Source organism: Spea bombifrons, chromosome 4 (assembly GCF_027358695.1).
Source record: "Spea bombifrons isolate aSpeBom1 chromosome 4, aSpeBom1.2.pri, whole genome shotgun sequence".
Lineage (NCBI taxonomy): Eukaryota > Metazoa > Chordata > Amphibia > Anura > Pelobatidae > Spea > Spea bombifrons.
Window position 1 is genome coordinate 29352127 of NC_071090.1, and position 22369 is coordinate 29374495.

General features: G+C 41.7%; 2 protein-coding genes across 2 annotated transcripts in view; one reads left to right on the forward strand and one right to left on the reverse strand.

Annotated features, from left to right (window-relative positions):
* LARS1 (leucyl-tRNA synthetase 1) overlaps positions 1–22369 on the reverse strand; it is a 147878-nt gene that overhangs the window by 119583 nt on the left and 5926 nt on the right. The gene's annotated exons all lie outside the window — the stretch shown is intronic.
* On the forward strand, positions 1339–22074 carry TCERG1 (transcription elongation regulator 1). Its single transcript, XM_053463644.1, has 21 exons — positions 1339–1420; positions 3789–4050; positions 4446–4634; positions 5096–5390; positions 5658–5900; positions 7545–7607; positions 8233–8433; positions 8776–8894; positions 10456–10544; positions 11591–11751; positions 12346–12412; positions 12787–12913; positions 16018–16107; positions 16678–16796; positions 17546–17696; positions 19183–19347; positions 19506–19688; positions 20065–20244; positions 20381–20464; positions 20575–20675; positions 21018–22074. The coding sequence occupies exons 1-21, from the start codon at positions 1371–1373 to the stop codon at positions 21217–21219; spliced, it is 3141 nt and encodes a 1046-aa protein (XP_053319619.1). The 5' UTR covers positions 1339–1370; the 3' UTR covers positions 21220–22074.

The following is a 22369-nucleotide window of genomic DNA, read 5'->3' on the forward strand; positions in this document are numbered from 1 at the left end:
TGGAGTTTGGCTAGTAGAATGGGCAAACATAACAAACACACATGCAGTTACCTGAAAGCATTGTTATTGAATACATATTTTACCCGATACTATTCGGTATTCAGTTCCGTATTTCAGACTGTTCACACATTGATGGTGATTCTTACATGACGAGCTGAGCACAGGGTCTGGCCAGGCCCAAACCCAAAATAAGGTAAGCTCTATATTCTGCCATTATTAGGGATGCAAATTAGCCCTGGCACTTTAAGGTCAGTGGCCAACAAATGACACATGTGTGGCTGCCAACTGGATACATGCAACTACCCACTTTGGAAGTGCGAAGTTGCATGTATCCAGCCAGCAGGGTGGACTGGCCCAGGGGTGCAATTGCCCCGGCCTGGTCCAAAGTTCTTCAAACGCATAACGCCATATTACTTGACCTCGCCGTAAAAGCGTAGCCGCTTGCACACTGAATGGGGTAAAGGGGTAAGGGAGTGAGATAGTAAGAAAGCGGGGGTGTTAGAATGAGTGTGTGTGTTAGCATGCGTATATGTGTTAGCGTGTATAAATGTATGTAAATATGCGTGCCAGTGTGTCTGTGTTACTTACCAGAGGGGCCACCTTGCTTTACTGGCCCCTGGGCCAGAAGGTGTGAGCCCTCCATTGCCAGTCAGCAGCTAACACACTAAACAACAGTATCTACCACACCTTTAGTTGTACCTTCAGCCCAAAGGGCATTTGCCTGGCGGCCAGTATTTACGTGAGATTTGAAATGGCCAAAAGGCTTATGTTTAAAGGGGCGTGGTTAAGTAGAAGCATGAGGCATGCAAAAAGAGTAGGCTATTGAAATACACATTATTGTGGCCGTTAGGAGTGTACAGTACCGTGACACACTCATTAAACAGTCTGCGAGGTGATATAACGGGAAAACAGAGGGACACGGGAATTTGGGTCCAAAGGACGGTCTCCTTCGCTTAAATTAGGGAGAAGCACAGAAAGGAAAATGAACTCTGCATGTAGGTACCGCTAACACAGAACTAACGTGCTGAACTGTAGATGGTCTCCCTATAAAACACAGTGTGGCGCTACAAAATTAACGGACTACACATCAAACGAGCCCAGAGTCTGCCAGTACTACGAATGACTCCTTAATATCATTCAGTTTATTGAGCATGCTCTGACCACCAGCCAATCAGAATACATCCCTGCCTCCGGTTCGCCACACCCCACGATGGCCTTCCTGTGAGGCATGCGCAGAGAGTCGCCGATGTCCATTACCCGGAAGTCACGTTGATTGACGAGCCGTCCTCTATCCAATCGCGTTTGGAAGGTGCTGGTCAGGTGCTTTGGGTGTAGGCGGGATCATTCTAGGGTTGTCGGTTGTTCCTGTAATGGCGGAACGCGGGGACACCGAGGCGGAGAGGTACAATAGCGAGATAAGGTGAGACATACGGTGCATGACCCGAGGCGTGCATGCCGGTATACCTCATGTGCCTATATATGGGCTGGATGGCTCGGTAAATAGGTTAGCGGCTCGTTCCCGTAACCCCTCTGAGCACGCATGCCCCGTACAAAGTAGCAAATGCCCGGGCCGTGTTTATAAACCTCATGGCTGCTCTCGAGTGCTGCGCACGGAGTACGTTGCATGTGCGCTCCATTTGTGGCTGAGCTACATGGCGCACAATGGACCGGAATTGCCCTGTTATCAGCGCGGCCCATTGGTTCTCACCAGACTCCATGCGACCAATCCCATTCGCAGCTGTAAACATGCGTGTTCCAATTTTATTACTGGGTTCGGACGCTGCGTAGAAACATAGAATTTGGCGGCATTTAAGGAATATTCAGCCCTCATATAAGACTCGGTCCTTGATCTTGCCTTAGATTCAGGATAGCTTTATGCCTATCCCATGCATGTGTAAATGATCTCGCTGTATCAAACTCTACTGGACGGCTCCTCCATTTATCTACCACCCTCGCAATAAGATACGACTTCCTTGCATTACATCTGCATATAACTGCCCCTGTACAGAATGTACACGGGTATCAGGTGAGCTTTGACACGGAGTCTGCTCTTAGTTGTTATAGCAACCATGCATGGTGTTTAGGATGAAATTACCAAAATGAGCTAATTACAAGGCTTATTCCCGAAGCGCTCTTGAAGACGCTTCCTCTGTGTTCCTTTCCGATAACACCCAGTGATCCGGGGTTCTGCCGAGAATTTTTCACCCCCAAAATGATCAGATTTCACATGGAATTCCAAGATCGAAAAAAATAATTTTGGGGGCAAGGAGCCAGGTGGGATGCCTAAAGGAGAGCCACTGTACAGCGCTGCGGAATACGATGGCGCTATATAACGCAATAAACCATAATGTAAATAATAAGACGTCGATTTGGCCTGTGTTTCTCAGTAAAAAGTGTTTGACAGGTCAATTCAAACAGTCTGGTTGCGGTTCCACCGGCTCTGCGTAATTTAACCCTTTAATAGCCAAATGCAGCATTGGATTACTTGAATGAAGCAGACATCCGCATAGGATGAATAGGAGAGAGAACTCCGAGATAGGGAGCTGAAACACCAGGCGAGTCTAATCATTGGCACATTATCCCGCTAGTTATAAACATACCTGTTGTACAGTGCTATGGAATACGATGGCGCCGTATCAAACATTAAATAATAATAAAAGGGCTACATGAACCACAATGACGACATCTCAAAATATGTGAAAGAGAAGGCTAAAAGCAAATCAAACGAGGATCATGTTATATGCATATAAATACACGGCAGATTAATGCTTCTTATAAGCAGCGGGCGAGTATATATCAGTCTAAAAATATATACTGCGCATCCTATAGGATAACCCTAAAATATCACCATCTTCCGGTTATAAATACATCTTAAAAACTGTATCCCAGGTTGCAATTACAAAGCATTTTTATTGAGTATATGTGATTTAACTTTAAGATCATAGCATGCTAGCTCTGAATGGTTAAAGCCTCAAACGTTATTTTTCATTAACAAAATCACTGACCGTTACTTGTATGAAAACTAATTTAAAATTAGTAGGAAAAAAAAAAAAACATTTTAGAGCTTCTTGATCCAAGGAGAAATCTGATTGCCGTTTGGACTCGAGAGAATCTTTACTGTGGCAATTTGTGTCAGAAGGGGGGATGAAAGGTGAAAGGGTTGAACTTGATACAGTAGATACGAGGGAGCAGGTAGTGATCTCCACTAAATAATGCAGATTTTTTTTTTACTCAAATGCTTAGGATAACAATTGTGTTAATCTTTCTTTTCATTTAAAAAAGGTTTACTATTTTTTTTTTGTCATTGGAACATCACCTTTAAAGTGAATTATGGGGCGTATGGACGTTTGATGACTTGTTTTGATATTTTTGGATTGGGGTACAACACCCCAAGGATGGGGACAAAAGCAAGAAAGGGGGGCTTTGTTGCCAAGTCTCATTTCTGATTGGTTTTCATTGAGATCCCTTTGCTGTTTTGCTATTAAGATGCAAATGTGCACATGGTTAAGGGCTTTCACTTCCTAGTTAAGATTGTTTGTTTTAAATATTATCAAGAATCAATCGAGTTCCTGCGAGTTCCTATTGGCTGTCAGTTTGACTTCGACGTCAGTGAATAAAAAACTGAGCCTAGTGCCCCGGGTTGTAGATTTACTACCCTGCAGTGTGGTTAAATCCGAGATCCCAAAGTAAAGGCCTTGCAGCCATTAGAAAAGACTGGCTTTAGCTCAAATTTATGGCAATTTTTCTTTTGTAAATTCGGACTAACGCAAATCAATGTATCCATTTAGGATGGCGCAACAGCAGCAGCAACAACAACAACCTCCTCAGCAGCAGCAGCAAGCTCTGCGCTTTCGGGGGCCGACCCCTCCTCCTAGTGCTGTCATGAGAGGCCCTCCGCCGCTTTTGCGGCCCCCTCCTCCGTTTGGTATGATGCGAGGTCCACCCCCGCCTCCACGGCCTCCGTACGGCCGACCTCCCTTCGATCCTAATATGCCTCCTATACCACCACCAAGCGGCATCCCGCCTCCGATGACGCCTCCTCATCTCCAGGTAAGTCTTTTAAAACGTCAAATCGCGGTTATATGTATATATACCCGATGGGATCATTAGTATTTTTATTATGGATTGGCCAAATTGTGGCACAAACAAGATAGACTGTGGACTACTAGTTCATAAGCCATTTCGTCTCCTGGCTTTCACTCTTATTGGTATCAAGTAGCATTTTTATTTTCCTTATATATCTTTTCGTACGATCATCCCTTGTTTAGAATCTGTGTTGCTGATCAAATTGAGTCGTTAAACCTAAATAGTGTTAACGGTTTAATTGTCCTGTAACAAGTTAGTTAATGCTAAGCTGGGAGCAAAATCTAGTCTAGCCTGCCGACGGAAACTTGTCGTCCTTTTGAATCCTTGTTACGTGCCTGACTATTGTACGTTTTCCTCAGAGACCTCCCTTCATGCCTCCGCACATGGGAAGTATGCCACCTCCCGGCATGTTATTCCCTCCAGGGATGCCACCCGTGTCCACGCCTGGCACTGCAGCAAGTCCCAACCAAAACCCAACTCCCACGCAAGCCCCGTCGCTGCCACCAAACGAGGAGATCTGGGTGGAGAATAAGACTCCCGATGGAAAGGTGGGTAACAGATTGGAGTAAAAATTGAATAGTTTCGTGACTTACGCTTTTTTTCTTTTCTATAGAATTTTGAGCAGAAAGTGTATTTATCACTAGAGTTCTTTAGGCTTGGACCATTAGATTATTCAGGAAGCGGTAGTTTATAGGCACTATGGGAACGGCATGTCTGAATTAATTCATTAGTGCAGAGAAGCCAAATCAGTGTTCTTAAAACATAATACACTATTGTAATCATTAGAAGTTTGATTCAAGTTGGCAGTTGAGTTGATGAGCTTCACTAGTAGTTGCTAATTACCGTCTGCATGCCAAGAAAACATAAGGATGGTGCTGGTTGCTGCCCTGGGTTTCAGTATAGAACAGCAAGAATTGTGTGTTCTGGGAAATTACGTGGGTCTGAAATGTTGGTTTTATATTTGATAGATATATAATAAACACATTTTATTTATAATTTTCATGACCAGGTCTATTATTACAATGCTCGTACTCGGGAGTCTGCATGGTCAAAGCCCGATGGAGTAAAGGTCATCCAACAATCAGAGCTCACTCCACTGATGGCAGCTCAGGCTCAAGCTCAGGCCCAAGTTCAAGCTCAGGCCGCGCAGGCTCAAGCCCAGGCCGCTCACGCGCAGGCAGTCTCTGTCGTATCTCCCACAACGAGCAGCCCTGCGTTACTGGAGTCTACATCATCTTCTTCAGTCAGCCAGTCTTCCTCCACTAATACTACTACTTCAAACTCGATCTCACAAGTGATCCCTAGTAAGTACTGCCACCTTCTGAAATGTACATTTTAACTTATGTTCCACTGCTATGTATCGAGAGATGTTCTCATCATGGAAGACTTTAAGTAACGGGCTGTAGAAATGGTTATATGTGCAATTACCCAACTTGGGGCTTCTGTAAATATCTAGAGTCTAAATTTCTAATTGAGGCTTTGAAATATTGTTTGATTTACTAGCCGAGCTTTGTTCAATTCGTTTTTGGCTACAGCTCTTTTAGGAATATATCCTTTTTACTCTTAATTAGGTTCGTCGGCTCCAGAGCCAACCCAAAGCGTGTCTGTTTCGGCAAACACGACATCAGTGAGTGTCGCGACCTCTTCTCCGGCGGTTTCTTCGGTACAGACTTTGTCGCAGCAGCTGTCGCAGACATTACCTCCCAACGTTTCTCATGCAGTAGCCCAGCAGGCCACAGCAATCCCTGCCTTCCCTCCTGTCATGGTACCCCCATTTCGCGTCCCCCTTCCTGGCATGCCCATTCCTTTACCAGGTAATGTATCAATCTAATAGCTGTGATGTCACACGTGTCTTTATATTCAATTTTTAATTAAAAGTAGATAGATGTGTTTTGTCTACTGCATAAAATGTTCCTATTTAGAAGAGAATGGAAATATTCCATAATCCCACTCGTTCCTCGACTTTTTTCCAGTTTGCATAGTACTGTTTGAAAGAATTCACAGACTTTGATAGCTCACAGGCAGCTTCTGTAACACTTTGAAAGATGACCGCAATTATACTTGAAAATGTTCTATATTGATTAGCCTTTCTAGTAGCTAAGATTTTCTACAACTTATTATGTTATTAACACACACAAAAAAGTAGATGACGTAAGGGAGTAAGGCAGTTAAAGAGCGAGGCTCCCATGCAATCGAATGAAATTGCACTCCTGCTCCCAATGGTTGACAAGGACATTGGGGAATTCTTCCCGTTCTAGGGTATTATAAATGTATACATAACTCAGGGACTGAAATATAACATTGTGTATGCCAGCCAGGTTGCAGTACCGATAAGCCTCTGTAGGTGGCGATATAATAAAGTCAGCTTTTGTAAGAAGAAGCATTGGCGGCAGAAGGTGATACTACTGGCAAGAATGAGCTTGTGACATTGCACGGTGGCTTGGTTATACTAAAACCAGCAGTGTTTGTAGGATTCTCATACATTTTGGGTTGAATGTAACTCGGCTGATAAATATATTAATGCTGCCGGGGGGTCCCCAAGGTGATGGTTAGTCGTAAGGTGCGGCTACTGATCTAGTGTTCCTGCGGCAGGAGCCGTGTAAAAAGATTACTTGCGCGGTAGTTGCTCTCAGCTGATTGGCTGACGTGCTTTACTGACCTTATCGGCACATCCCTCCAGGCAGAGGGACCAAAAAAAAAGAAAGTTTGTAAATATACCCCAAGTTAAAAAAAAAAAATCTAGAGGAAAAACAGAATTTTTTTAAAAACATACAGAATTTGCGCTTAAACATCCGGAGCATGATCCAAAACGTACTAATGTAGGTTTCGGAAAATGACGTAATGAGGTGGATTGCTGGAGCGAATATTAGATCTTATCACCTGTTTGATGTTCTCTGGTTATACACTGAGTTTAGATACACTATTTCACTTTTACACTCTTATGCATATTACAAGATAATAAATGGTTACTGATTTTCTTCATATTAAAATGTTGATTCCATTGAATTAATGATTTAGGGAACCAAACAACCTGCTAGCTGTAAACGTTTCTACAGCAGTGATATACAGCAGAGTTTTGCAGAACTAACTCCCATTATTTGCGATAATTTTACTGCACTTGAAAATGGGATAAAAGCAAAGCAGTCAGTGGCTTTATCGGGTTATGTTGGAGGCCAGATTGAATATTTTTTTTTGTAGAGAGATTTCATAAATGTGATGGCAGACGGGGCTAATAGGCTCATGTAATGTACCCCATCGCCATCTACAAGCTTTGGCTTTTTGAATTAGAAGCCATCTGTATATGCGTTCTTGTATCTGCTTTGTGTTGGCCCCAGCCACCCCTGCTGGCGAGATATCCCATGAACCTACCGACTTATTCTTCAGTCTTACTTTGAATTGGCCCTAGTAGAAGCAGACGTCTGGTGGCTTCTGAACATGTTTGCGTATCCATTTTACAGGTGTAGCAATGATGCAAATAGTCAGCTGCCCGTATGTAAAGACAGTCGCTACCACCAAAACCGGTAACTTTTTTAACAATCTTCTAGATGTTTTTGTCTGACAGTTGGCATGGTAGCGAGTGTTTTTTTTCTTTTTTTAAATGTATTTATTTTTATTATTTTGTGTTTGTGATTGATTTTATACCCCCTTCCCTAGTAGCTGCAAGATATAAGGCATGCTAAATGTTCACCTGTGCCCCAACGTCCATAGATATCATTGGGGAAATTTACTAACACATCACAAGTCATTTGCAGAGGCTATTGAGGTTTCAGTTGGCCGTGTATGTAGTTTGATGCGGCAATTCATTTTACCTGTGAATCCGGATTAAAACAACAAATGCCATGCTAAAGCAACTCAGAATGCCTCATGTATTTAAACACTGATATTTTTTAGTTGGTAAATTTCCCCATTGTGTGTTAAATATTACCAGCACGTTTGACATTAACAGTATGCCGGCAACTGAAGTATTTAACGTCCTGCCTGCAAGCAAAACTCTAATGTAAGCGATGTGTAGATGGTAGCGTTGGTTGATGGTAGTTTTTACCATTGTCATCTTTGTGTCTGAATACATTTTCAGTCTCTAAGTCGCGTTTTGATCGCTCCTTCTTCACGTGCTTCTCTGAAACTAAACCTAAAACTTGCCCGCAGGTGTCCTGCCTGGGATGGCGCCTCCACTCGTGCCGATGATCCATCCCCAAGTGGCTCTGGCAGCGTCTCCCGCGACCTTAGCAGGAGCAACGATTGTCTGCGAGTGGTCAGAGTACAAAACGGCCGACGGCAAGACGTATTATTACAATAACAGGACCTTGGAATCCACTTGGGACAAGCCCCAGGAATTAAAAGCAAAGGGTGTGTGTTTCTGCTTCTGTCTCGGTGTGCATGGCTGCGTTATTCTAATAATGAAGATAATTTTGAAATCATTTGATCGTTTGGTTTTCTTCCATCGTTAGGGTTTAGTTTGCTGTCAAAAATCAGTATGTTATTTTTTTTTTTTAAATTACTCCAACTACCCCAGTTGCTATTGCTATTCCAAAATAACTAAAGTGCTGCCAATATCTCTGACGTGTCAAATCTAAGCCACAGAGGAGCATTTTCTGTGCCCGTTTCTTAACTCTCCCTGATAGAGGCTATCTGCTCTGGAAATTGCTCATGTTTTATAGCAAAATAACAATGTTTGTTGAACTCCTCCAGATAAAGAAATGGAAAAGTTAAAAGAGGCAGCCAAACCAGATCCAATTGTGGAGGAAACTCAGCCCATGGAGGCAGAAGATGACGTGTCCAAGGAAGAGCCTCCCAAGGAGATTAAGGAGGTAAAAGCCAGCAACCAAGTGACTTGGTATTGTCCTTTTCACTTACTTTTTAGTGGGAGTGGGATGGTATGTGTCTGTGTGGGAGCATTCACGGGGGCAGTCTAGTCTCCACATACTCCACAAGTAAAGCCTTGTATTACCTGCCAAGCAGTAGCCAACTATTGTACACGTTATTCTAAAAACGTTAAGATTAAACATTTTAAGTAAAAAAGAAAAAAATTATCTTTAGTATTTAAGAGTAAAGAATTCATTTTGGCGCACTTATTTGCTTTATTAATATTCCCAATATTACTAATAGTAAATATCCTGCAACCGCCTTTCACACAATCTTGTGACTTCTATTTGTTTTTTCCTAACGTTCGATATAATCGGTATGCTTTAACATTAGCAGTCTGTCACATTGAGCACATATTGAATTACGTTTTTTTTTTTTTTTGCATTTTCGTCTTGGGCTCGTGCCATTCAAGCCGCATCAGCTACCTTCTACTTACAGCAGAGGGTACTGTTCATTAGAACTTTACTGTTGCATAGGATTTTTAATTGTGTGTAACGGCATTCATAAGGCATGTAATTCTACCATTCTACGACCTCAAATCGTACCAGTCATTTTCTCTATTGGGTTATAGATGCACTATATACACCACCTGGCAATGATTACAATATACACTGTTGCTCTGAGTCATTTAAATTCTTCAGAAGAGTAATGAATATCGTATAAGAGCCTTCTTCAGGCATTTAGGTGTCCCAAGAATCCAGATGAAGATCCTGCATAGTATATATATTTATCTAGATCCAAAAGTGCTTCTAAATCTTTACGAGATGAGTACCTGTTTAATGCATCCTTTCCCGTTCTACTAATCAATGTAGGTCTTTTGCAATTTCATTCATATTGATGTTATCAGAGGATCGTCGCGGCAGGAGATTCAGCGAATGCTTTTGTGTCCTGTTGTGGGAACACTGGATTGTGTCTATTTATGAATTAGTTTTAGTTATTAATTCGGGCTCAAACTTAGGCTGACCGTGACACAATTTGCAAGACCGAACTTAACACATTCTCAAAGAATCTCCTTCGTTCCATCAAGCAGAGAATCTATCTACCTATGGGGGTCTCTAGTTTTCACTCTGCAGGTATCTGAGGTGCTTGGATATACTGCGAAGATTCATGTTCGACCAAGTCAACTAATCTTTGTCCGATTTAAAGCCAAAAGTTTTTTGTTTGTTTGTTTTTGGTTGGTCCAACGTAATACATCTCCTGTTTGCTGTTTTGTCTATATCTTCCAAACTAAAAGGAACTTGCTTCCATGCAGCAGTCAATCCACATAGAGAAAAGACGATGTATTAAAGTAATGCCAACTTTGTGATACAATACCATGGGTGGATTTAGACTTTCCTCTGCTACCAAAATGGTGCATAGCATCATCTGATCAACAAAAAAACAATGAACGTTCTTTTAACGCGTGCCTTTGAGTCGGGTTCTTCTTGCCTTGTGCTCCCCTATACACATTTGGTTGAGCATCCATTAGTTGTCCACGTACCAACTGCTTATCTTATCTCTTTCCAGGAACCAAAAGAAGAGGAGATGACCGAGGAAGAAAAGGCTGCCCAAAAAGCCCGCCCAGTAGCTACGACACCCATTCCTGGCACTCCATGGTACTTATGATCCCAAAGCCTGTTTTCTTGCCAATATTTGCAGAAACTTTTGTGTTAGTCCTGGATTTTGCATCTTATACAGGCAAGAGCTCTTACTTTCATACCATATTTGCTTTTTGTTATGCTCGGATATAACATCTTTTTCCACATGCAAGGAATCCTATTAAGCTGTATTGAGTAAGTATGTGAGTGAGGTTTTTTTGGCGGGTACAGGCAAAATTTACTGGTGAAATGTCTAATAGAGCAAAGTAGATCTGCTACTGCCCCCTACCTACCCCCCACGTCTTATATTTTAAAGCTCAGTGCACTAACTCCCTGAAAATGTGTTCTAGTTTGTAATATCATCCCGCTTTATGTGTTTACGATGGCGAACTGTGTTTTAATTTACTTTTCTCGGCATCTGCATGATTATTTTTCCCATCATCTTATCTCTGTTATATTAAGTTGATGATTGATTGATTCAGGAGTTATTTGGAAGTGTGGATGAGGAGAAGCGTTATAAACTTAACAGAAACTTTTAGACAATGCTGGTTCCGCCACAGGCAGCTTCCATGAGTTGATTTTTTTTAAATTAAAAATCTCAAAAATTGTTGCACTGATTGCCAAATAAAAAGCAAAAGCTATAGGTCCTTTTACTAAGAGACCGTTTACTGTCTCATGCACTGATGCTTATCGACAAAGAAGGCGCATTATTAAATATGCATTCCTTATCTGTCGAAACGAAAATATAAATCTGCCGTGCCCCACCTTCTGACGAATCTCTCAGTGTGTTGGCAAGGGCTCGCTCGGCTATCATATGCGTCAAACTGCATATGACGGCTGTAGCGACTTTTTAATAATTTAGTTAAAGCTCTGATGGCAGGGGTTCGTGTGAACGTGCTTTTCCGCTCCTTTGCACGGGTGGTTTTTCCGGAACGGGGAGGCGCAGACGTTGTTTCAATCATCTGCCTCGGGTGTTGAATGTGCCTGGCCGTGTCCACTGGCTGGCTCGTACAGCCACATGGCTCCTCTGGCTGTAGGTTTGATTGTTCCTTTTCCACTGCTAGGTGTGTTGTATGGACCGGCGACGAGCGCGTCTTTTTCTACAATCCTACTACACGTCTTTCAATGTGGGATCGCCCCGAAGACCTCATTGGCAGAGCGGATGTAGACAAAATCATTCAAGAACCTCCACATAAAAGAGGAATGGAAGATGTCAGGAAATATTGTGAGTTTTGGTGTGCGCTTCCAACGTAACTTGACGCGATCCCGCCGTGCCCTAGAATAAAATTTAAATTACGGGAACGTATGCTCTCTCACCCATCTGATCCTCTTGCTGGACAAATGGGTCATTTATCTTATATGAGACAAGATGAAATTACAATAAAGAAACTGTCTTCTCATTCCAGGTAGACAAATTGTTGCTATGATTTTATTTGGTTGTCATGGCTACTTTTACATTAAAACTATTCATGTAGTTATTAAAAACATACATTCACTTACCATATTGATGTTCTAGGCAAGCCCTTACTTAGTGGAGCGTAACGAGATCATTCTTTGTAATAGTACTGAACACACCATTCACACACCAAATGCATAACCTTATATTTATTACGTGTATTTCCAGCAGAGACTGAAACATCTTGGTGAATAGGTAAATTCCCAATATGAATAACATTACTTCCAAATAATAAAATGCTCTGTATTTGGCATCCTTAAAGTGTAGCAATCCTAAAGATCCACGGAGCCATATAAATTGGACGTATAAAACCGACAATGCTAAGCTCTCATGGCAGTTAAACTTGTCTTCATCTATTAACAGTTAAAGAAGATCATGAATCCCCAGAAGATGCCAATGATGACGAACCTATAAAAGCTAAAAAGAGAAAGTAAGTTCTGCAGTTATACTACAACAGTCAAAACCTAGCAAGGTACGCTTGATTGATGAATGGCGATGGTCGGAGCCTTATTTTCATGTTGATGAGTAGGCAGTGTAATTCAGCTTTTAAAGCATTTATATGACTTCCATCTTTTTGATTGTTATCGTATCAAAGTACTGGCGTCGTGGCACCCATGTTCTTTTTCCTCTCTGAAGGTGCCTTTTACGATGGTGATTATATGCATACGTAAATGTGTACGATATTGATAATGTTCTCGCAGACTACTATTCCTTAGATAACCGTCGTGCTAAGGCACATATTTCGAATTACAGTTGTGAATTAGCCCTTCACAAGAAATTATTCCTTTTTTTCCTTCACTACAGGAAAGATGACCCGGAGTCTGAAAAAGAAACCGCCATGGAGGCTGAGATCAAAGCTGCTCGAGAACGTTCCATTGTTCCTCTGGATGCTCGAATGAAACAATTTAGAGATATGTTGCTGGAGAGAGGGGTTAGAAAATCATCTTTTAAGATGTATATAAATCTTTTCTGACTTATTTTTCACACACAAGTCATTTAAATTGCACAACACTCAAATGTTCAAGGTAACAGGCCGCCTGCTGTCTTAAGACGTGCTGGTTCCTAGTAAATTTCCCTTGTGCAGATATCTGGGTACCAACAAGTGCTGCGTCTTATTGGCAGTGCTTACCATATGCTTATTGTAACATTTGTAACGTGTGAGATTATTTTGCTAAACTGTAAAGTTCGAGATTATTATTATTGTTTTATATAGCGCCATCAAATTCCGTAGCGCTGTACAATGGGTAGACAGGACATAAAAAGTAGTATGTAACATAAATTGACTTACAGAGACAACAGGTGAGGAGGGCCCTGCTCAAACAAGCTTACAATCTAGAGGTTTCATAGGTATAATCCTTAGAATAGGTTTAATAAGTGTTGTCTGTTTTGGAAGTGCGTGGGGGGGGGGATTCTACAGAATCCTAAATAATTTGCCCCTCTCCAGACCCCGGCTAAATGCCATGGAGTTCAGCAGAGCAAATCTCGCTCCACGTAAAATATTCAACCCCCAGTCCTGTTGTGGCTTTGGGAACTTTTCAGACCCCGTGTGCTTCTATTAAAAGTGCTGCTATTGATTTTAATGGGAGCACTTTCCTGCCACTGATTGGCTGCTTGAAAGAACCAATCAGTGGCAAGACGTGTTGCACAGTGGAGGAGCAGGGCATCTGCTGCAACAGATTTAGGGCTGAAACAACTAATCGATAAAATCGATAATAATCGATTATGAAAATCGTTGTCAACGAATTTCATCATCGATTAATCGGATCGATTTTTATCGATTATAAAAAGAGGTTTTTTTCAGAGCAAATGCTCTGAAAAACTCCTCTCCTTATATAATCCGACCTCAAACAGAGATCGGATTATAACACCGGAATCCAGATCCCCCGCAACGCTGCAGGGGACCTGGATTCCCCTCACTGTCGGCCGGTCTCTCACTTCCGTCTCTCTCCCCCCTCCCATAGACCCCTCTGACTCCTCCCCCCTCCCATACGTCACTCTGCCTCTCTACCCGGCACCGTTACTGAAGGCACTTTCCCTGCAGCTTCATAGAAGCCTCAGTGTAAGTGAAGGTGAGTAACGGAGTCTGTCTGTGCGATGCTGACCCTCACCGGCTGACAGAGAATCATCCTCTCTGATGGCCGGTGAGGGTCTGCATCGCACAGACAGACTCCGTTACTGCCCTTCACTTACACTGTGGCTTCTATGAAGCTGCAATGAAAGTGCCTTCAGTAACGGAGCCGGGTAGAGAGGCAGAGCGGTGTATGGGAGGGGGGAGGAGTCAGAGGGGTGTATGGGAGCCACCCTCCAATACACCACTCTGGCTCCTCCCCCTCTCATACGCCACTCTGCCTCTCTACCCGGCTCCCTTGTGTCTTGTCAGAAACGGAGGTTCACAGGAGGCAGAGTGGAGTATGGGAGGGGGGAGGAGGCAAAGTGATGTATGGGAGGGGGAGGAGCCAACGTGATGTATGGGAGGAGGCAGAGTGGAGTATGGGAGGAGCCAGAGTGATGTATGGGGGGGAGGAGGCAGAGTGGTATATGGGAGGGGGAGGAGGCAAAGTGATGTATGGGAGGGGAGGAGCCAGAGTGGTGTATGGGCGGGGGAGGAGCCAGAGTGGCGTATGGGAGGGGGAGGAGCCAGAGTGGTGTATGGGAGGGGAGGAGCCAGAGTGGTGTATGGGTGAGTTATAGTGGTGTATGGGGGGTATTATGAATTTTTAGGGCATATAGGGGGTATAAGACATATGGATATTAGGCATATCAGGGGGCATAAACATATCTGGGGGTAAAAGGTATATCAGGGGGCTCAGTGGCATATAGGGGGTATAAGACATCGATATTAGGCATATCAGGGGGGCATAAAACAAATCTGGGGGTAAAAGGTATATCAGGGGGCTCAGTTGCATATCACTGGCATATAAGGAGTATAAGGCATATCAGGGGCACAGTGGCATATCAGGGGGCACAGTGGAATCTGGCATATAAGAGGTATAAGGCATATATGGGGCAGAGTGGCAAGCTGGGGGTCAGATGTGCATAACTGGGGGCAGTTTGGTAAATAAAAAAATTTAAACAAGGCTTTTTTCTCAGTTTTTATTAAATATGAAAAATAGTTAACATATGAATTAATATTTACTAATAACTTTGTATTAAAACCTAGTTTGAGAAGCACTGTGTTTGGGTTCTTGTAGCTTTTATTATTATGTCAGTAAAATAAGAAGGTGAATAGAGAGAGGCCATTGCAATAAAGAGATGAAAGTGTAAATTGTACGTTTTTTATTGCAATTTTTCTTCAATTTAAAATAATGTATTTTTTTATCCGATTAATCGATTAATCGAAAAAATAATCGGCCAACTAATCGATTATTAAAATAATCGTTAGTTGCAGCCCTAAACAGATTATTTGTTCTTGCGAGAATGCTTGTTAAAGTATACTTTAAAATGCATTCTTCTTTGCAGGAGGAACTAATGGTAAATTCTTTACAAATTCTCCAGTAAAAGGATCTTCAGTCTGGGGTCCGGTGGAACTGTTTATAGCTAATTAAAATAAAAGCACGCTCTGCCAATGTTCACGGCTGGACGGCTAGCTAATGGGAAAAGCCCTTCACCATTACGGCAAAATGTTTGTAATGCAAACGTCCCTTTTTAACATCTTTCATGAATAGACTTGTAATGAGTGGGTTTGCGGTGAAAGGGTTATGTGTCTGAAACCCACTCAGGGCATGCGACTTATACTTCTAAGGATTTCCTCTTATGTGGCTCCTAAATGTCACTCGGTAGTGGTTATTTTAATGAGTTATTAGTCGTGCGAGCCAATTAGTATGAAATATTTGCCAATCTAACCTCCCACTGTTTGTCATTTATTAATGATGACAATTTCAGCGCAGGTTTCTATTATGTACTGCTTTTCACAGATGTCCTGCAGATTTGTAGCTGAGCTTGTGTAGCTTCAATCTCCAGCGTTTTAATTACTAAGAAAATCAATCCTAATTCTGTGCATTTGTTGTCCCATCATTATGTCTTTTTGTCTAAAAGGTTTCAGCTTTTTCAACCTGGGAAAAAGAACTGCACAAGATTGTGTTTGACCCCCGTTACTTACTCCTCAACCCTAAAGAAAGAAAGCAGGTAAAGTTATGAAAAGTACGTTAAAGTGAATAATAAAGAGTAACTTTTTAGGTTTGTTGGTGGTTCAAGAATTGTATTCAGACCACCAGTGGTCCTAGGCTTCCACCTCATTGTCAGATTAATATAATCATACTGCAGACAACTAGCCCTGTTGCGTTTGAGACTTAAGACGATCACTTGACATTTTAAATACATAACGTTTGTAAGAGGTCAAAACTAGTATTTTCTATAGTATTTCCCCAAAGCTACTTGACGGATCTCGTGGGTATGAATTTTTGAAATGACTGTGCTTAAGTTAATAAATGGGAATCCAGCCGAACTTGCGTATTGAAAAACTGATTTTGGTAGCTGGTTACTTTTTTTGATGCTCCTTACCTTTAGGGCTTTCACCTTGCTTGTGTCCTCGGCATCCGACTAATAAAGTTTCCCGTTTGTCAATGGCCCCGGTTTTGTTGCACCCCGCCAGTACGTTAATCGCTTTGCGAGTTTTACAGTAATTATGTCGGAGCGCGGCGTCTTCTCCCCGCTGTCCGACCGTTTTCACAAGGAAGCCAATTGATTTCACTGTAGGTGTTTGATCAGTACGTGAAAACCAGGGCAGAAGAGGAGCGCCGGGAAAAGAAAAACAAGATTATGCAAGCTAAAGAGGACTTTAAGAAAATGATGGAGGAAGGCAAGATCACGCCAAGGTTTGTCTCACTTTTACTGAATTTTGTTAAAATAAAAGCATTGCCAGCTCTGAAGCAGGGGGTTTTGGGGAAATCTAAATAATTTCACATGTATAGTGAAATCAAGCATTGTTCCCTTAATTTTGGACTATATGGACTTGCACCCATTTTTCAAAACGTGAACAAGGACTATTTTGATTTATAGCTCTTTTTTATTGCATGATAGAACTGTGTCCAAATACCGTTTCTTTTGTTTTTTTGTTTTGTACTTTACCTGCAGTAAACTTCCCCAAAAAATCATTTTACATGCTATTTTTTTTTTTTTTTTTTACTAAAAATAACGTGCAGGGGTGGGTAAGTTGCACCTGATGTTATAATTTGTTATATTTTAATGGTTGGTTGGTTAAACTTGTTATAGCTATAATATTTTGTTTTAATAAAGTATTTCAGTATTTTCCTGTGTGAGCACCACGTAATATACAGGAGCAGAACTGTGCTGTTAATGGAAAGTACACTTTCCTTCTAATGCAGTTGTGGAAATCTGTACAAGAAGTTGATCCTCCTCCAAGTTAATATTCATATATTTGAACGGCATACAAAATCCATCTCGGTAACTAGTATGACAGTCAGGGGAGGGCTTTGCCATTTAATATAATGTATTCCGCTCCGTTTAAATACACTTTTACCTTTTCATTGTTTTGTCTCCTTGTAGCTGCATTGAACTAAACTTGGTAAATTGACCTGTGGTCCTTTGTTTTTTGTCCTTACAGAACCACTTTTAGCGAGTTTGCAGCCAAGCACGCCAAAGACGCTCGATTCAAAGCGATTGAAAAAATGAAAGATCGGGAAACTTTGTTTAATGAGTATATGGTTGCGGTCAGGAAGAAGGAAAAGGAAGATTCCAAGAATAAAGGAGACAGGGTAACCATTATCCATCAGTCTGTCGAAGGGTGAAAGCCACCCTTCTGTCTTAACTGCTCAGATGATACCTAGACCTTTATTTTCCTATTATGTTGGCTGTAGTTGTGTAGAAGCCGGTTGTGGGGGATTTACGTAGTTTAATTAATTCAGCTGGAGGAATCTGACGCTCTTCATAAAAAAAAATCAAACATAAATGTTAACAATAGGGTTGTGTTGAGTAGTGAAGAACCTGATGAAGGGTAGGCCTGATGAAAAGGGGATTTCTGCTAGCAATTAGTGGCGGTGTTTTAGATCTCTGTCCCTGCTGTGAAAAAAGATGCCAAAATTCCATGCAATAAAAGAGATCCCTCGCTGTTTCAGTGGCCAAACCACCTTAACAATTCCGTTTGTGGGGGTTTGTGCTGCTTTTCAAAGGTTTTTTCCCTTGTCCAGAATTTTTTCGTGGCCAACATTTTCCCTTCTCTTCCAGTAAACATATCTTTAGCTGTAAATGGATGTTGATTTGAAGAAAAGGTCACATATTAAAAATGAATGAAGTGAAATGTCAGTTGAGTAAGACAGCAACAGTGGGAAGCTTAGCATGCCACTGGTGCGACGTGGAGACCGGCAAGCGCTTTAATAAATAGTGCCGGTTATGTTAGTGGTGGCAACTGTGGGAAATTGTTTCGGAACAGATCCTGGTGCTCTTGGACCTTGAAAACTACTATCTTGACAGCAATGATGGGATGCGGTTTTACAATGTGCTAGTTTGAGCTATTACATATACGTTAGAAAGTGCTTAATGCCATCGGCATATGTATGTAATGTCCATTTCTCACTGGATGTTTATGGTTGTTCTTCCTTTTAAGAGCCAGTCTTGTTGGCTGGTTAGGAGTATGGAAAGTAATTGGCGTCTTTCTTGCCTCACCGTGTTACCAGACCTGAAATGTAGTTCTTTTACAGACGGGACCTCTTTTCAGGGCTTACAAATGGGGATTTTTTTCCCCTAGTTCACATGTAGACCTACTTGAAATTCTCATGATTATGGTGAAATTTTTGGGTCCATTAAAAGATTGGAACCATCACTATTTTAAGGCTGGTCCTATACCTTGAAACTAGTTATGTCTAAGCAGTGACACAGAGGAGAGAGAGAGGTTTCAGTGACTCCATGAGGACATCATGGCAACTGCTGTCTGGAGTGATTGAACAGCTGTAAAGTAACTGAGAATAGATTGAGTGATCTAACCCTGTCCTTTGTAAGAAGAGTAAGTGGGCAGCCTCTTGTCTGGAGAAAGAGTAACTGGGGTAGTGGGTGTATTAGATTCTTCATAGTCCTCTTTCTGGTTTTCTTGACCAAGCAGACATATCACAGCTCTGTGCTTCAATGGCTGCACCTTTATGTATATTCATCGGCGTGCATCAAGGCTTAACTTATGGTTTTGTACCCTCTCCTGATTGCCGTATTTGACAAATCTATCTTTTTGTGTTCTTCCCATCCCATATCCAGGTCAAAACGGATTTCTTTGATTTGCTATCGGGCCACCATCTCGACGGACAGTCACGATGGAGCAAAATAAAAGATAAAATTGAAAGCGATCCCCGTTACAAAGCAATAGAGGGTTCGTCGACGCGAGAGGAGCTTTTTAAACAATATATTGAGAAGCTAGCAAAGGTATGTTGTGACTTTAGCATTCAATGGGAGCATTTTCAAACTTCATCTTTCTATCAGCGGCGCACACTTTCTAAATACCTTTCCTTTGTTTTCCTATAAAGCAGTTTTGGGTCGTGTCCAGTTTGTAGACCTCTGATGAATTCACTTTGTATTCCCAGAACTTAGATACCGATAAAGAGAAGGAACTGGAAAGGCAAGCTCGCATCGAAGCAAGTTTGCGGGAAAGAGAGCGGGAGGTGCAGAAAGCGCGGTCCGAGCAAACAAAGGAGATTGACAGGGAGAGAGAACAGCACAAGCGAGAGGAGGCCATCCAGAATTTCAAAGCTCTCCTATCTGATATGGTAACCAGAACATTTATATCTGATCTCTGCGCCAATACGTTCTTGCCAAAGGCTTTCATGAATGTGCAAAAGTTTCCATAACGTAGCTGCCTACATCTAAGATGTTAGAAAGGGACTGTACATGTGACCAGATGCGCGGCAGTGTTTCAGCACAAGGAAGAAGAGTCCAGCTCCGTTCAGTTGGGTTTCGTGTATGACGATGCACTGATAACTGTTCTGTAAATGTCGCGCACATTTCAATAGGCATTTGCATTGTTTGTGAAACATGTTGCTGGTGATTGGATTAAACATTAAAAGAGAGCTTCGATGTATAATTAATTCTACACATTTAATTGTTCCTGGGTGTTTAAGTGTAATTGTTTGCGTTCCCGCGTAGGTACGGTCGTCCGATGTTTCGTGGTCTGATACCAGGAGGACACTCAGGAAAGATCACAGATGGGAGTCTGGCTCCCTGCTGGAAAGGGAGGAAAAAGAAAAACTTTTCAATGAACACATAGACGCGCTCACAAAGAAGAAACGCGAACAATTCAGACAGCTCCTGGATGAAACATACGCGGTAAACATTTATATGAACCCTCTTATTTACTTTGATTACGGCTACCTAGGCAAGAAAGCCAGTGTGATGATGGGAAGCGTAAGCTTTGTTTTGTGATTGTGCCGTACCGTTCTGTAATGACGTGTTTCGTTTTCAGATCACGTTAACATCTACTTGGAAAGAAGTTAAGAAGATCATCAAGGATGATCCTCGATACATTAAATTCTCTTCGAGCGACCGAGTAAGTGAGATTATTGTAGCAGATGTACTACACAATGTATGTGTGCGCACCATTAAATCTAGAATTGTATAGAATCCCTTTTTGACTAAGCTGTTTTCACCCCTTCACAGAAAAGGCAAAGGGAGTTTGAAGAATACATCAGAGATAAACACATCACTGCCAAAGCCGATTTTAGGACGTTATTGAAGGAGACAAAGTTCATAACATACAGGTTTGTTACCACGTTTCTTCCCACTAGATGTTGTGGCCCTCAAATCTGTTGAGTAGACAATTTTATATTTGGTAAGGTCTGCAAATGTTACTTTTCTGCTACCGTAGCGTAGACAGTCGATTGTAAAAATAAATAAATAAACAATGTCTACTAAAGTCCGAATGACGTGTAAGCGTTTATCCTGTACGTGTGACATTTGTTTCAGGAAGTTTTAGTGGGAACCTTATGCCTAAATGGTGGTTGCTTATGCGCTTGTACTTTTGCGTTCTTGTTTGCGATGGGATCAGCATTTTCGATTAGCGTTCTATTGAGACTAAACAGCACTTGCTTCTTGCTTTACAGATCGAAAAAGCTGGTTCAAGAGTCTGACCAGCACCTGAAGGATGTTGAGAAGGTTTTACAGAACGACAAAAGATATTTAGTACTTGACTGCATTCCCGAGGAGAGACGTAAACTTATTATATCCTACGTAGATGACCTCGATCGACGTGGCCCTCCGCCACCCCCGACAGCCTCAGAGCCTGCGAGAAGATCAACAAAGTGATGGCAGGATGTTTTAAACAGACTGGTATATGTTCGTTCATACTAAGTGCATGAGCCACCTGCCGTGTTTATCGGTTGATTCGACGGAAACCAACTAAAAAAAAAATAATGGAAGAAAATACATAAACTCAAGGAGGAAAAACTGAGCGACAGCAGCATTTATGATCAGTCAATGGTTATGTCTTCAACACACTAGTAATGTCACCTGTTTGTGTATCACACTTGTCATATTTGCTCGATCCTCATTCCCAAACCTCTTGTCAATTAACAGTCAGGTTTTACCTTTACGTCCAGGATTTTTACAGTACATCTGCACCCCAGTCACGTTCGGTTTCAAATGCTTCATGGTTACCCTATGATACAAGTGGCCTATTAAAGTTTTTATTTTTCTATATTTTTTTTCCTACCCTTGGAAGTAAATGGAATGGATCGTAAGTTATCGGAAACTTATCAACATCTTTGAAGAGTTGGGTCAAACGGCTCCAAGACAGGAACTCCTGCCGTTGCGATCAGATAGGGTCTAGTTTTCCCCCCAATGTAAGAATGGGCTGTGTGGACAGAATGGGTGTCTCTGGTGACTTGTCGGGTAGTTAGGACAATAGCACGAGGCCTTTATTTGCAGCTGCCAGACAGAACTGGTGGCTTATTTTCATGATTTTTTTATTATTATTTTTTTAACCATGAAGCGATCTTTTGTTATATTTGGAATTGAGGGTAGGATCACCCGTCAGGGTATTCTTATAGAACTGTCTGCTCCAGTTTGAATGTTAAACTTGTGTTTCTAAAGTTTAATTTTGCAATGTTGCGTTTGTTCAGTTTATGTATTTGAACTACCAATAAACCCTTTTTTATATAAGTGGATTCTCAACATATGTTTAAATGCGTTCATTACAACAAATGATATTTGGTTTAGTATTTACTCAAAAATGACGTACTGGTTAAACAGTTATACTGGAGGACATGCCCTTAGAAATCAGACCTTATTCAGTATAGGGAAGTTCCACCTTGAAAAATACTAATTTTAATCAAAACAAAAGTTTTTGATTTGCTGCCATTATTTTATATGACACCATCTTTCTATATGCACTAAGGTCACAGGTCTGTACTGCACAAGTCAATCATTGCATTGGTGCTTCCACATGGACTCAACA